Consider the following 16,863-nt stretch of genomic DNA (forward strand, 5'->3'; position numbering starts at 1 on the left):
TCAGATAGCGGTGGAGTATATACCGGGTGCGGCACGTATTTGAGAACATAATCACGCCCACACGCAAACAGACACAGATACTGGATACAGATAATTTATTCGTATTTAACGTTTTGTACAGGTTGCCATGCATGCAGTAATGTCATCATTAAATAAAATCACCGAGATCAGCAATCACAGACTCCACACATTAACGAAAACGACCGCAGGCTGTGATGAGGCGTGTTTTTGGAACATTCGCCATTGCATCGACAGTAGCTCCCCTGAGAGCCTCAAGGGTGTTGTGTGGGTGCCAATTTGACTCCCTCTCAACTACGCCCCATACGTAGTAGTCCATTGGATTGAGATCTGGTGAGCTGAGAGACCACGTGCTTGGAGTAACGTGGTCGTGGAGGTTTTCGTCCATCTATTGTTGCGTGTTATGGGCTGTGTGGGATGGTGCAGAGTGGGAAACATACTGCCTCTCACGTGGTACAGCAGAAATCCAGGGCTTCAGAACCCTGTTCAATACCTCAGTTTAGGCAACAGCGTTAACTCTGGCACCCTGCAGACTAAAAATGTGAAGGCATCACGTCCCCTTCACTGCTCACGACACCTAGGACCATCACTGATGCTGGGAATTTTGTGCACATGACAGTTGGAACATCCTCGAGGCCTTTGCACAGCCAGCGATCATTTCTGTGGTTCAGTACTGGTCCTCGGACGAAGCTTTTTTCATCGGAGAAAAACCCCAACATGCCATGTTCCTCAAGGTGTTTCAGTTTGGTAAGGAGACGGTTACCTCTGGTCAGGCGGTTCTTCTAGGTTTTCTCAGAGAAGAACTGCCCTCTCCGCATAGGATAAGACTTGTAGTGAAGGGCCTCACGAACCACACGTCTCACAGTGGCCTCGTCAACCTCCACCTCCTTGGCGAGAGCCCTTATATACTTGCCAGGGTCTTCATAAATGATACCTTGGACGCGACTAATGAATTCAAGTGTCATAGGAATGTCAAAACAGTGACAATGTCGTTTCCTTTGTTAAACAACGTCCACATGACCCTTGGCAGCCTCCAGATCTTTCCGAACTTTGAACACGAATGATCGGGCAACCTTCAAGAATATTGCGATCTCTGAATCACGTTGTCCTGCAGCCAAGGACACGATAACTGCGTGCCTCTTCATTTTCTGAGTAAGGTGAAGTTCTGCCATGGTTACCTTCAGCAATAAAGCATTTGCAGCTATTATGTACCTAGAGAATGGGGGTCACGAAATGTCTGTTCTCAAATACCTGCCGCACCCTGTGTATGGAGATTTTAAAAATAAATACACTTTGTTGTTAGTCGATCAGCGCTGTGGTCTGTATCCCTCTCTTCGTTCTGCGATTTAGCGGTGTTTACTCTACGTACATCTAACGTCTACCTTCCCTTTATAAACTATTTTTTTGCCATAATTCAGGAACCAGTTGGTTAACGCGATAGTATCAGACCTGTAGCAGAACGTAAGTGACTGTTGGATGGTTAATTTGCGTATTTAAAAAGCCAATTTTCCACTGACCGGGGCTTGTACATTTTAGCGGCGGAAAATTACCAAGGAAATTACATGCATGGTAGCGGTATGACTGGCGAGTTTTCTTCACCGCGCTGCTGAAATGGTGTTAAAATATTTAAGACTGCCCCACTCCTCCACGATCTGCCCGGCATTACTGCTACATCTGTCGAAAATATATAGCCTGTATAAACTGTGCTTAGCCGGCACGACTTGGGCGACTGCTGCTCTCATCTGAGTGGACCCGCGAGATCTGGAGGCCGGTGTTCAAGTGGCACCAAACAAACAGAAATGAGGAGTACTTTACTACGTTGCCCTTCATGCCTACCTGTGAGCTCGGAGCAATCACCTTCCGTCACGAATTCGACGCGACACGCACAAACACGCGTGCGCAGATGGGTACAGAGACTCTTGCGCGCGCACACGCTCGCATGCATACGGATACACGCACACGTGTCCAATTATTTCAGGGACAGTATGTGTAGCGGCAATATGTATGGACGCATTATAGCATTGGGCTTTGTCTCCCCAGAAGAGCCGAAGGAATGATCAATGATTTTTGTACTGCGCCACCGAGCCTCGAGTACATGCTTGCGATCGGTCGTACTTCCACAGCTAAAGAAAATGAAAACGCGACATACAACATAAGGTCTACTCATTTACAATGCAGTAGCGTATCAGCTTATTTACAGTGCAGCAGCTTATCGATCACTTCGAAAAGGACCATTTTAATCTACTGAATTCCCAAATTTCACGGTTAGCCACACTGTTCCTATGTGACATCGACGTAGCAGAAATTTTAAGACTGGCACCACCTTTCAGATATGCTACCATAATTTTGCTACGAACTGCATTCGCGGTTCTGAGAACATTACGAAAGGGCGTGCGTCTAAGAGTTCGGGGAAATGCAGAATCGTACGGCGGGGATTTTTAACGGATTTTTGTAACGAATATTCTAAAAGTGGTGCTAGTACTAGTATTTCTGATAAGCAGATGTATATTAAATACTCCTCAGCTTCAATTTCGTATTTGAAACATGCACGCTTGAGTGAGCAACTACAAAGGTAATAGGTAATTTGGGCAACCTTTAAGCATCATGAAATTTAAACAATGTTCTAGGTGAATTACAATATTGTCATCGACACTTTTCTTTCTGCTAATATCTGCAAGCGACGCAGACTAGCTGAAGAAGAATGGTAGGGATATAGATAGGACAGCGCTTTGTGTGTGTATGTGTGTGCGCGCGTGTGCGTGCGTGCGCGTGTGTGTGTGTGTGTGTGTGTGTGTGTGTGTGTGTGTGTGTGTGTGTGTGTGTGTGTGTGTGTGCCTGTGCGTGCGTGTGTGTGTTCCCCATAAAAAATACTTTGCATTGTTTAGCCAAGAGCAACACTCAGTATAGCTGCATCGGCCCTAGTACGAAGCATTCGCTACGTGTCTTTTCTTTATCTCGGTACTTGGCGCAATGCCATGATGCCTATCACAGTGGTTATCACTAAGTCACTCGGCGCCCTCCTGAAAAGATAGTGGAGCTAGCTCTTCCACAACAGATCAGCGATACGAGTAGGTGTTTAATATCTTTCTGGACAACCACAAAACGGCGTTCTATTGTGTTAAAATATTGCGTCCACTTTTTTATGTGTATATTTTTGGAATACCGTTTGTCGCCTTATGTTAGAGGCAAACATCTTTGCGAGACGTTATAGTGCTCGTCCCTTTAGGAGCTTTAGTTTAACATATTACAGCGCAAAAGTATGGAAAACTGTAGAAGACGTGGTGCCTCGAGCTAATCGTATCCAAGCCAAGTCTTTCCATTAGCAACCGTCCTGTCGTTTCTAAGCAAACGCATCTCGCTAGGCCTACAGATGCTGCAATTGACAAACGACTTGAGAAATCGTACGTGCTAAGCGTTTATAAAGAACGTTTCCGATGAGTTTAGAGGAAGTGACAGCTCATTTTAATGGTTGGTGGCGATGAGCGAGAGCGAGAGTGTGGCCATCACTGAATTCCCACTGTAGCGGGAACCATGCATGGGTGCAGTTTCTTACAACGCTATTTCTTTGCGTCCGTATATAGGGATTACGAACGTTAAATTTGCCTGACAAGGTACGTTATCAGGGCGCACGCAAACTACCAGAAACCCAGTGATCTTCGGAGTATGCGCAGTAAGGACAACGATTTTTCTTTTCGTACGTAATGCGTTTACGTTTGGTTGCAAACGCTATTCTAAAGCTCCCTACTGAAAGCTTGTTAGAACGTTGAAACTATGCTCCCCAATAAAGACAAATTACATACGTTGATCCTGTCCCTTCATAAAGCGTAATGTATGGTTGCAAATATCGAAACAAACAAACAAAGAAAAACTAGTGAAAAAAAGAATGGTAACAAGTTAAGGCTGTGCTAGAAACCATGGGCAGCCCAAGTTCATTTGAGTGTGGTCTTCTCCCAGCATTATATTGCAAGGGAACAGTGGGCCGTTGTCACCATTGTTCGTGAAACGTATAATATACATACTTATGACACTAACGTCAGGGTTTCACGCAATTGCGACGATCAAACACATATGCCTTCCCTAATGGCTAGCGTCTTAACAGGCCTAGGCTTCGTCGCCGCTATAGCTCAGTGGCAGAGCGCTGGTCTTGTAAACCAGCGGTCGTGAGTTCGATCCTCACTGGCGGCTGTGTAGTTCTTTTTTTTCTCTCTCGGCGATTTTCTTTTAATCCGTTGCAATTTTCTTGCTTTCTTTGTTTATTCGGAAGCTGCGCTTCGATATCTGACGACTCAAGTACACAAGCTTTGAGAATGCTTTATTTGAACAGAAAGCTCTATCGGCACCTCTTCAATATACGTCTCGCATTTGGGCACTTACAACGAATATTTATTTTGAATAACCGACAATACAATCAGCCATTTTGCACTAGAAATTAATGTGCCGCATTTTTCAATAGCTCCTCAGTTTTTTATCATTCCTTTCTCATAAATAATTTGCCAGTCACCTCTTTCTAATGAAGTGTACTTTGCACGGAATGACGTGTTCCGCGATTGCAGGAAAAAAAAATAATACACTTACTTGCCTCTGTTTGCAGGCACCACCTCTGTTTGTTACTGCTATTTGCAAGAAAAAAACGCTTCTCTATTGGCCTGCAATGAGAACTGCCCCCGTCTTCTTTTTCTTCAGTTCTTTTTCTTCACTTGTTCTATATCTGTTCTTAATGGGCCGGTTACTGTGCGAGCCAGCAATTTGTACGTACGCGTATTTCTGCTGAATATATTTTCATTTCCTGTGCGGTTAATTGTGTCGCTTCGCTAAAAATCATGCAACGTTGTCGATTTTTCCTTCGTCGCCACCATAGCTCAGTGGCAGAGCGCTGGTCTCGTAAACCAGCGGTCGTGAGTTCAATCCTCACTGCCGGCATTACTTTTCTATCAACGGCAGTATTCTTTTTTGTTTCTTCGACTACCATATCGGTTATTTTCTGCAGGCAGTGCCGACAAAAAAAATGTAAGATTCCGTTCCCTTAACCGGGACATTGTCTATATGCAAGATATAACGACACATGGTGATGCAGATGGTAAATGCGCGATAAATAGTTAAGAGGAAGCTTTAGCTCGGGCCCAACTCCGACGCGGACAATTCAAATACATCTAAAGCGCAAAAACGGTTTTCTAAAATAACCCCTGGACCGATTTTAATGAAATGTGTTGCATTTCAAAGAAAAAGTTCAATTCTAGTCACTGCTGCAAGCGGAATTTCGATTTAGGGCCTGAATTTGTTAAAGATATTTCCAAAAATTCGAAAGTTCAATAATAGAAGCACGAATTTTATAGAATAATAGCTCTGGATCAAGTACAGATAACGCAGCTCTGTCAACGGCAGCTGTTAGAACATTTAAAACGGACAAATTTGATATGTGATCTTCTATCTTATATGATTTAGTTACATTGTTTGCAAGGGTTCCGCAAAAGCTGTATTTCTATATTACTGTATTTTTCAAGATTCATATGTAACATATCAATTTTTTCCGCATTAGATGAACTAATATACGCAATACACGGGATTGTGATATCATGTTTCATTGTGGAGTTACATTGTAAACTTGGTAATTTCGCTTTCTTAAGAGTTTCGATTTTCGACACTTTTTAATAAAAAACTAACGACCGAACTCACAAATTCGTAACCAACAGTCAGTAGATGTTAATTTGTTATTTTAAATGCAACACACCTCGCCAAATTTCGTGCAGTGGTTGCTGATAAAAACGAATTCTCCTTTTACATGTATTAGGTAGGAGCACCCGAGCTAAAGCTTCCTCTTAAGAAAGAACGTATTCCATTTCTTGTCTATGAGAGTTCTGAACCTACTGCAGTCAACGTCAGTGTGATATCTGAAGGTAGAACGAAAGGACTACCTGATGTGCCACCTACTATGGCTATACCTACGGCGTTCATGCCGCTAAACGCGAGGTGACGGCAAGATTCTATTATTGCCGTATATGTTGGCTTTCGATAAGAGTGGAATGAAAATATTGCGGCATCACGAACTTTTCATGCAGAGTGCAAACTATATATATATATATATATATATATATATATATATATATATTGTTTCGGTTAACCCGCCATCACGAGGAAATACGTCGCATTCTGGGGCTACGAGCTTATTCAGAACTCTTTAATACGCACGCGAGTCATGGTGTATGACTTTCTTTTGTTTATTTCCGCCAACATCGGACTGCGACACGCGCAGCCGGGATTCGAACATGGGACCTTGTGGTAAAATTTCAACGCCATAGCCACGGAGCGAATAACCACAGCCACGCCGGGTATCTAATTATCGGATAGGTTTATCCAGTAGGTCAACATATTCTGGTATACGTCAAACGAATGCAGCAGTTCCGCGCTGCGGCGCTATTGCAGCCATCTTGTGACACTTCAGCTAGAGTACATGCTACTCCAACTGCATTATTGATGCATGTTGGAACTTATAAGCCGGTGCAAACACTGCAAGGTAAAGATGACACGGCTCCGGCGAGCCGGTATTGCGTGATACGTTTACGAACAGGAAATTCCTGCACTATATTATTAATAATAGAATTATTATTAGTATTACTACTGTCAGCATAAGCCTTTGTCGTAGTTGTTCGACATTTTTATCTTCCTTGTGTTTCTTTTTTCCTGCACCCAGTCCACAGGGGTGTTGCTGAGCATATTGATTACATAGTTGATTGGTTGATTGATTGCCGTTGCTGTTGTCATCATGGTGGCAAATTGAAAAAGGATACTTTCTTTCTGGCTAGCCGCAGTGTAGTTGGCTAGCAAAATCATGGGCACGTGAAATCCGCAATTTAGAGCAGAAAGAGAAAAGAAATAAGAAGAGATAGCAGGTTATAAATTCTCAGTTTTATAGCCAAATCTGGGATCATTTTGGGGGGCTATCGAGAGTCCAACAGGTAAAGATTGAATGCGGTTTGTTACAAATTTTGAAGTCTAGCTCAAAATTGCGCCGCAGGAAGACAATCGACTAAAAGTATGCATCGGAAATTTTCCGCTGAACTACCGAAGGCTTGCGTAGTTGTACACTGCACTGCGTATGAACATAATTATTCTAGGACAAAACAATAAAAGATTGAGTGAAAAATTACCGAAATCGTTGAAATCAACATATTGATGCATGCTTATACGTGAGTGATCCGCGCATTTCATTAAAGAAGTGCTTAAAAGGCGAGGTCTTGTTGACCTGATTTATTCAGTACATCACTCTACCCAGTGGCATGTTTGCAATTCGAAGCGTCTTCACCCCACAAGGGCTACCTTATCGAAAGGGTTCTTCCGTTTGATATTGTGTCCCCCGTATGTACCACTGATTGTCGCGAGACTTGCTTTTGTTCATCGCTGTGTCTGTTACGTGCTTTTATATCACTTTTATAACAAGCAATCAAATCACGTGAGCACGCACAAACAGATAAACGAGGGTCGCAGTATGCGGGATATTGGTTCAGGAAATGAGAACCGACCAAGTTATCACAGAAAGCGCATGCAAACAGCTTGACGGACTCAAAAGAAAGTGCAAAGCAAATGTTATCACTGACTATTAGGGTATAATACGGTGCGTCAAAGGTTTTGTTTTATATTAACGCTCACGAATGACTGAAGCAAGATGGCTTACTCTTCCGAAATATAATCTCGTTCAGTCGAGCTATCTGTTTCAGTGAATATAGGCCTATGTTACGTAATGATTTATAATATTGTACAGTGAAGCTACAGTTCTCTTCTTCAGTGATTATCCAGAGTTCAGTCATGTTGATCACGTTGTTACAGATACCCTACTTGGGTTGTAAGCAATAATTCTGCGCTGGAACGCGCTTCCTAGTAACTTATAACCTAGCATACAAGGACGCGATGGAGCTAGCCGACATCGCTTGGCAGCGCGTGGATAGCAGCTGGCATTATTGCGTACTACTACCTGCATGAACACTCCCTCGTGACTTGATGTGCTGACGGGAAATTTTACATAATAGCGTGCGCGTGCCTGCAGTCATCTAAACGCCGGACACCGTGGCAAGTTCCCGATCCCGAGCACGAGCTGTTCGAGCCAAGCGAGCACCGACCTTCTGAGCCACCAGGAATATATGTGGACAACGTGACAAAGGTAGCGCCTCCTAAGAAATCACTAATGATAAAGATGAAGCTTGTAACGGGTCAAACATACCAGTAAAATTGAAGTTCCCGGGTATACAAAAAAGAGGTGCATGCTTTCTGTAAAGCTAGTATCCTGCAGCCGTTTTAATGCTTGCTCGAACTCTTTTAAACTATAACCGGTTAGCAATTGACTAGTTCATGTATGTCACTGATTTCACAAAACAATAATTCCTAAAGAAAGCTAAACTACATGTGCTCCAATGTGTTCGCTTTGGCGGGGCTTTAAGTCCTTGCATTAAAAAGGGTGTGTCAGGGACACCTGAGTATTTACTACCTGTTTCTGTAAGATTACCTGTAGATTTCGCTCGATATTCAAAGCCAAGCTACTTCTTCTCATAAAGCGTCCAATGGGGTGTTGTGAATGTAACAACTACGTGATAACGCACCAGCAAACGCATGACGTAGCAAGCTGCCCGTTCAGAACTGGGAGCTTCAGCTGCGTAAATCCTGCTAGCACGTGTAGCTAAAACAGTGGAGCGCGGAATTTTAATGTAGCGCGTTGTGCTGATTGCACTCGCAGTGCAAAATGAAGCACTGCCGGCGCGTCCTTCCAACTTACTTTATTCCCAGAAAGAGTACATTTCTCCAAATTTCGTTTCACTTCTATTTCTGCATTCCGTGCCAATTCAAATTTACGCAACAAAACGTTTGTCTAACGATAGCTTGGCGAGACCTATGTAACCAGGCGTAAGCTGGAAGACAGTTCTAAATAGGCTTACAGTGAACACATGAACCACAAGGACATGATAAGCGTAAAACAAATAAATACAAAAGTAATACTGTGATTGATAGCGATCACAACAGCAGGACTAAAAAATACCTACAGAGATCAGAAACAAGAACTGCAACGTCACACAGTAAACCAAATTGTAACACATCTTTATAAAGAACTAGAGTAATACAACTTCAGGCTTCGTTTCGTCTTACAGGATGTATCTATCATTGTGGATATCAAGTCGTTTATTAATCTATTTATTTGAAGGTCACTACTATTACGGTCACGGTATGTTCTCGAAAAGGAACCGACCATGTGGTCGGGTAGCGTAAGTAGTGTAAGGCTTCTGTGGAATTCATTAGGTTGCAGAGTAAAAAAAGAACACTGTATGGAGTTTGTCAGAAACGAAAGACGGGCACACGCAATGTTGTTTTCTAATAACATTGCCATAAAGTACAGATTATTCCACCAAATATCAAACGAGATTTTCATTTTCAAATTTGCTATTGTTGGTGTGGAAAATCAATGGTACACTTGCACACATATTGTCACGTCGCGCCAACTTGATTGCCTCAGGTATTTGAGTTGTTATGTCGAAGATTCTGCCTGCGATTACGCGGCCAACAAAATTAAGCGTTGTTAATCTACAACAGTATGCTCAAATAAATGTGGTAACAGTGTTAGAGGTGGGTATATCTGGACAGTTTAATGAGCGGTTTTCTCCTACTTACATGTACGGTGGCTCAAACAAGCTCGCAGTGGGAGAATCAAAGCGAGTGCATATTTAGCTTGATTTGATTTGGTGTGAGACACTTGATTTGAGACCCCATGTACTTTCTGTTATGGCAGCACATGTGTATCAAAGCACAGCTCCCAGCACATTTGTTTGCAGCATGGGCGTAATCTGATCACATGTGCATTTGTGTCCTCTACTGTACGTCGGTTGCTATAGACAAGGTTACATTGAGCATGCCTTGCCAAATGAGCCACAATTCCTCGAGCTTTTCGCAATAACAGTGACTGTCGCGGTTCCCTTTGCAAAACACTGTCATTGTACCAAGCTACGCGAGGTGAGCCGCAGTCACCGTTCAAATACAAAGCAAAGGCTTGCCTTATTCGTCCAAATTGTGCTTTCGTTCCTCACGCCAGTTATCTTGGCTGCAACGTCTAGGGTGTCTCACGCTGCTTTTCAACACTAATGGCTTCTTGAGGAGAAAACTAGGTTGAACTGGCAATCTCAAGTAGATGGTGCTGACGCACTGTGAATATTAGGGGACCTTAGCTGGTCTTCTACTATTAACGCCACAAACAGAGAGCAGGTGCTTTGTTTCGCAGAAGGGAAAAAACTGAGATGACATTTATGATGATAAGAGCACCGCATCTGAAAGGGAGTGCTGGTACAAGCCACTAATCTAATTATTTGAAGTTTTTCTCATTCGTACAAAGCACCTACGACAGTGCTGGAAAGCTTTCACACTACATTGGTGGTAACCGAGAGCCCTACCGAAGACAATGGGACGGACTTGAGTCCGGAATGGCGTGCAACAGTCTTAAAGAGATCGGTACCATACTAGCTATTCGTCGTCCAATCAATATTTTAGTTCGAAAACAAAACAAGAAAATGGTGTACTCGCCTGCTGCAAAGGGAAATGTTACATATTACAACCATTGGCAAACGGTGGTACTCTGTGTCCTCAGGTCCTCGGGCGCCGTCTCGTATTGAACAACGTCCGGCTGCGCGTCTACGAGGGCCAAGCCTTGGCACTGTTGGGCCCCAACGGCAGCGGTAAGTCGACTCTGGCTAATATCGTCGTCGGCTATGAAGCGCCATCCGGAGGTGACGTCTTCGTGTGCCAGCACAGCGTGCGCCAATCACCTGGCACGGCTAGGCGCCACATTGGCTTTCTACCACAGACCTGCATGCTCTTTCCCTACATGACTGTCAACGAGAACCTGCACTACTTCTCCCAGGTGATGCCTTTTCTTATAAATGTTTCATCCTGAATTGAAATTACGGATAGTTCAGACTTTTGCCTAAACTTTGAATGGCCATGCGGGTACTTGTAACGATAACGCAGAACATTGGCCGCACAAACGTACAAGAATGAACAGCCGCTGCTGTAGGTTAATTTTTACAGCAACGCACTCATTCATGCAGAGAGTGTGGGCAGCTCTCACTAGCAGCAAGTAGTTTATGCCTCCGCTTTCGGTTACCCTTGCCTTATGACTTTTGAATTTCAAATAAAAGAAGCAATAATTTACATTATGCTTTCCTTGTCTCCATTACCTTTTGGCTTCATATGGCTGTGCGTAACAAAATCAGGCGATATCTATGTCGCGATGTATTTTGATGCTGATGCGCGATTGGCATTGAAGCAGTCTAGCGATACATTGTATTTTCACAGCGAAAACTCATCATGTATGGCGCGTGCATGCTTCTCACAGAACGTGCTGTGCCATCTAGCGGCGCCGCCACGAAACGCGTGCGGGGCGGTGCCTAATTGTCATTTACACTAAATTGTCTGAATACACATGAGGCGCGTTTGATTCCTCCCAGTATTGGCGAAATTTTAAAGTATATTTCTTGTCATTGAACAGCGGTAGATAACCAGTTACCCAAGTTTGCTAGAAAGAGGTCCAAGGTGGCGTGAAAGAGCATCACGAAGATCAGCACGTATCCAGTGACCGAAGTTGGAGGGCCGACGTACATGAAAGCTGCGCATACTAAGTGGCACATTCCCACTGAGCAAAGGTGCGGTGAACAAGGTTCATCGAAGAACAGCACACGCCCTATGTGATACCTTCGTGACCGAAGTTGGCCGCACGGTTGCTTTCGTACTCTGTTCCCTCTCCATGGCAGTCCCATGGTCCACCCATTAGACCGTAGACTACCGAGGGATTCAAGTTCGCCGGGAAACGACTTGAGTAATGGTTAACTAGCTATCTAGCTAGCTAGCTATATTTTAATTATTGCACACACATCAGTAATTCAACTTGTAACTAAACTTATGCTCTGATATCGTATCTATAATGAAACCCATGAATCTTGTACTGTACTATTCTTCCATTTTTTCCTGATTTATATTGAATTTCTTCCCGGGTCGCTTCAGGAGACAAACCGCAAGTGCCGCGCGCGAGACAATATTATCACTCGATGCTCGTGCCACTAACGCGATAACGTTACTTTTTAAGTGTACAAGCAGCCTGGCCGCGCAGGCTACCACACACGACAATGAACGAGAAGAATACGGCGATTATAGGGAATAGATTATTTGTGATTTACGCTACACGAAAGAAGTAGACAACCAGTTCAGATAAAGCAGACCGTCCCCGCAGTTGCCAGGCGGCGCAAGGCATGCGCAACCGAGATGCTATCTCCTGTGGTGCCCTCTCTCCCGTCTCATCGCGGCTGTTTGCATCGCGTTAAGACGTGTTGCAGTTCGAAGATGAGCTGCAGCTAGAGTGCTGGGCCGCTATCTTGTACACGTTCGAGAAGACGACGTTCGATTTCGTCTCGCGCGATTGTCCAGTCTGCGCCGATATCGCGGCCTAGGCCAATCTAGTCCAATCGCGGAAGGCGAAATCGAACGTCGGCTTTTCGAACGTGTACAAGGTAGTGGCCCAGGACTGTAACATTGGCACAGCACATATCATATGTTGTACAATAAATTGAATCAAATGTTACGTTGATTAGACGAATGAAATTGTCATTCCTGTGTTTGAAAGTTTGAAAGCTCATTTAACACATATAAGGTGCACAATTACAAAGTACACACTTTTGGGACCCAAGAAATTCGTTAAAGCGTTTCAACTGTCCTGTTCGCGTTTTATTAGCTTTCATTAGCACTAATGTGCAAGCGGCTTAAAGAAAGTTACCTTAAAACTGCCATTTTTAAAATATAATATAACAGCCAGACTCAACTCCAGTTGACATCTAATATAAAGCGCAGCATTCTTGGTGTGATCGGCTCATAAACTATTTGTATGTGTTTACAAAGCCTGAATCTCCGCTAGGGGGCCGTGGAGTACTGACGTGCCTCACATGGGCTCCTGCGTCTTGCGCTCATTTCTACAGAAAGGCCACTCACCCCTTTCATTTTGCACCGACAGAATCGGCAAGCTGCAAGGAACCAGCGGATACCACCTACTTTAAATGTGAGTGCGTTTTGGTGAAGATTTTGAGCTTCATCATCACCGACCATCCCGTGCCTTGCTAAGCCTAACGCGGCGCGAGACCCCACCGGCCCGCTGGGGAGAACCGCCGTCGCACGTGCAACAGGCACACGGCGCGCGTGAAAGGAGGCCGACAGAGCTCGCTGCCGCACGTGCGTTGCACGTGCACTGTCAGCCGAAGAGGAGGCTCGGCGCTCGCAGGCGCTACGGCTGACAAGCAGACTTTTAGATGAGCCAAGAAACACCCGCGACGGACGCGACGTCCAGCGAACGACAAGAAGAAACAAGCGCCATGCATACAGACTCAGCGGAAGAAGCCGACGTCGCGCAATCTTGGACCTACGATAAAAACAGCGGCAGAACCATACACCTCAACGACCTATGGCTGGCATGGGAAAGGAAAGGCAAGAAGGAAATCACGCGCATCAAAGCCCCCACAGTCACCCAATCCACACAACAGCCAGCCATGCCGCCACCGCCGCGCAAATCCAGAATGCCACCGCTACCTTTGGACGACATCAAGATTGTCTACCGCCCACAAGCTGGCCTTGAACTTGCCAAATGGTTATTCGTCGCAGTCACTCACGCAGTCGGAAGATCCAGCGGAATATTGCAAAAAGGATTCCATGACAACGTGCGAGTACAAATGCAAAAAGAAGAAAACCTCATCATTGCAAGTACAGCAAACAAGAACTACGCTCAAAACTTAGCCAAGGTCACTAACATACAGCTCGGAGGCAACATTTACAACGTAAAAGCCAACTCTCGTCTACCCGAAGATGTCAGCAAAGGTGTTATCTGCGTTATCACGCCTGGGACTTGCAGTGCGGAACTAATGGATGGAATTCGAGTCCCAGCACGCTATACAGTCCTCAACGCCCGCATGCTCGGACAGTCCACGGCGGCGCTCATCTATTTTGAGGGCCCACACGTCCCCTACAACATCATTTATCACAGCGGCGACTACCGATGCAAGCCCTACAGCGAATCAGTTAAGTATTGCCGAACCTGTGGCAACCTCGGACATCGTCAAGACGTTTGCCCAAAACCAACCCCAAATTTCTGCTGCAAATGTGGCGAAACAAACCAACCCCCGAACCGTGACTCCCATCCCACGTGCAAGATTTGCGGAGAAGGACACGAAACGGCTGGGAAAGAATGCAAGAAAAAGCTCAAGCCCAACTTACCGCCTCACCAAGTAAGACAGCAATGGCAAAATAGGATCCAAGAGCGAGACCGTCGATGGAGCTCCAACCTCAATGAGTTCCCTGAACTAGGTGCTGCCAATGGATGCGCCGCCAACTCAAGTAACGCCTGCAGTAGCACCGCAAGGAATAACAGACCCACGTCAAGTTCACGATCAAGATCGCGATCGCGTTCCCGAAAACGCCTGAATTACGCTGAAGTGGCCGGTAGCTCGGACAGTGCCAGCGTAGAATCGGAAGAAGCGGTAGCCGTAAGAGCCCTCGAGAGCAAGCTACAAAATCAACAGTCTCATAGACAGACTATTCCAAAGATGCAAAGAATATGAACATGGAAGCAAGCAATCATTTACAGCGCTAACCACGGAGGCAGTTGATTCCGCTATCGAAGCTAGAGTTCAAAGCACCTCCAGGCTTTCGAGGACGTCTTCACAAAGAACATCCTTGCCCTGATTGAAAACATCACCAGGCCTGTCGTCGAGAAGATTGCGACCCTTAACACCCAAGTGAGCGCCCTCGAAAATCAAGTGGCCACTCTCACAAGCCAGGTTACCGGCCTAACAGCCCAGGTCAACAATTTCATAGCCCACGCAAAGAACAATTATGTCACCAAGTCCTACTTCGAAAGCCTTCTCAACACGACCGAGCAGGGTAGAAAGAAGGCTCGCGCGAACAGTCGCAATGCCTCCCGCTCGATCTCACCCAACCATGAAGTTGCCTGTGAAGCTGAAGATCCTCATGATGGCGACACTAAAAACCACAACAAAGAGCCCGCAAAATACTCTGCGCATCTGGCAATGGAACTGTCGATCCTTCCGTCCCCGGTATGCAAACCTACAAGAACTCGTCAAACAGGACCACCCTGATGTAATTGCCCTACAGGAAACCAATGCCCATAACTTCCGACTTCAAGGATACATCGCTCATGCACAAACTCATCGCACAGCCATCCTTACTAAGAAAACTCTCACAACGCAGGAACACGAACTAGAAGACATCCCCATCGAGCACACCCTAGTGGAGATCATACCCGACAGAAAAACGCAGCAAAGTCTCTTTATCGCCAGCATATATAGCCCTCCTCGTGATCAACATCCGGAATTCGACCACTTTGTCCATGAACTGAGGAAACGCACGAAAGGCCATCAAGTTGTTATAATCGGAGATTTCAACGTCCCACATACAGCATGGGCTTATCCAAACGCCACCAAGAAGGGAGCGCGAGTGCACGACACTGCTCAACACCACAGGCTAACCCTCTGGAACGACCTATTGCAGGCCACGAGAGTCGGGAAGAGTGTCTCCAGGGACACAAATCCGGACCTTACGTTCGTAGCAAACGTCGACTGGGCCGAGTGGAGTCGACTCTCGGAGACGCTCGGAAGCGACCACGACATTATCCAACTTGACATCGCGCATAACCGGAAACCAACCAATACTGGGGTTGCTGGACTAACAGACTGGAAGTCCTTCAGAGACAACCTCAGCGGCAACACAACAATCGACGACATCTACCATTGGCTCAAGGTCCTTCTCACCACCGCAGAAAACAACACCAAGAGCAATTAGCGAAGCACCAACACCCCCGCAGTCGACCCGCATCTCCTTCATCTCTGGGAGGCCAAAAGAAGCCTCCTGAAGAGGTGGAAGAGACAAAAGCTCAATAGAACTTAAGCAACCAATCGCCCTTCTCACCATACAGTCCCAAGATTACGCGGAGCAACTTAGCAGGCAAAACTGGCACGCCTTTTGTGACAGCATACAAGGGACGCTCAGCACCAAGAAAACCTGGCATCTCCTACGCGTTCTCTTAGCTACCGATCGCACCAAAACACAACAGAGGCAAGATCTGCACAGACTGATCCACAATCATGCTGGATCGGAGGATGATCTCCTTCGTGAGCTTCAGCAAAAATTAGCACCGACCAGCCCACTTCATCAGCGAGCAGAAAGACGTACGGCGGTGCACCAAACCCAGATCTCGATCGACCATTCACTCCGGCAGAGCTCCACGCAGCATTAGCCAAACTCACAAGAAACATCAGTCCCGGCAAGGACAGAATAACTCATAAGCTCTTAGGCAGCCTCCCGCAATCTGCCACTACAGCACTGCTACAGTATACAACGACTGCTGGGAAAAGGGGACCTACCAGCAGCCTGGAAGCATTCGGAGGTCACCATGATTCCCAAACCCAACAAACCCCTTCGCATCGAAAACCTAGGTCACATTTCCTCACATCTTGAGCGGGCAAACTCCTCGAGCACATGGTGCACGACCGGTTAACAACATACCGCGAGGACAACGGACACTTACCGCACACCATGTTCGGATTCCGACAGCATCTGTCCACGCAGGACCTACTCCTGCTCCTCAAAGAAGACTTGCTTGATTACCTCGATCACAGACGCAAATCATCAATCCTGGCAATCGACGTAAAGGGCGCATTCGACAACGTGAGCCACGAAGCTATTCTCCGCAACCTCGAAGATACATGCTGCGGAGCCCGGATCTATAACTATATCACCAGCTTTTTGACGCACTGAACAGCAACA

The 16,863-nt window shown here is 45.7% G+C and overlaps 1 protein-coding gene and 2 non-coding genes across 3 annotated transcripts in view; all 3 read left to right on the forward strand.

The window, feature by feature from the left end:
* The window catches only part of LOC142583704 (phospholipid-transporting ATPase ABCA3-like), a 63,941-nt gene extending 48,062 nt beyond the window's left edge, over window positions 1-15,879 (forward strand). The window contains exons 5-6 of the mRNA XM_075694190.1: window positions 10,634-10,906; window positions 15,589-15,879. Of these exons, the coding sequence (XP_075550305.1) occupies window positions 10,634-10,906; window positions 15,589-15,879 (564 nt within the window). The remainder of the gene's footprint in view (window positions 1-10,633; window positions 10,907-15,588) is intronic.
* Window positions 4,132-4,203, forward strand: TRNAT-UGU (transfer RNA threonine (anticodon UGU)). Its single transcript has one exon. It is a non-coding gene; the product is annotated as a tRNA-Thr (tRNA).
* On the forward strand, window positions 4,867-4,938 carry TRNAT-CGU (transfer RNA threonine (anticodon CGU)). The gene has a single exon. It is a non-coding gene; the product is annotated as a tRNA-Thr (tRNA).
* Window positions 15,880-16,863: the final 984 nt, after the last annotated feature.

The sequence above is a fragment of the Dermacentor variabilis genome, chromosome 5, assembly GCF_050947875.1.
Source record: "Dermacentor variabilis isolate Ectoservices chromosome 5, ASM5094787v1, whole genome shotgun sequence".
Lineage (NCBI taxonomy): Eukaryota > Metazoa > Arthropoda > Arachnida > Ixodida > Ixodidae > Dermacentor > Dermacentor variabilis.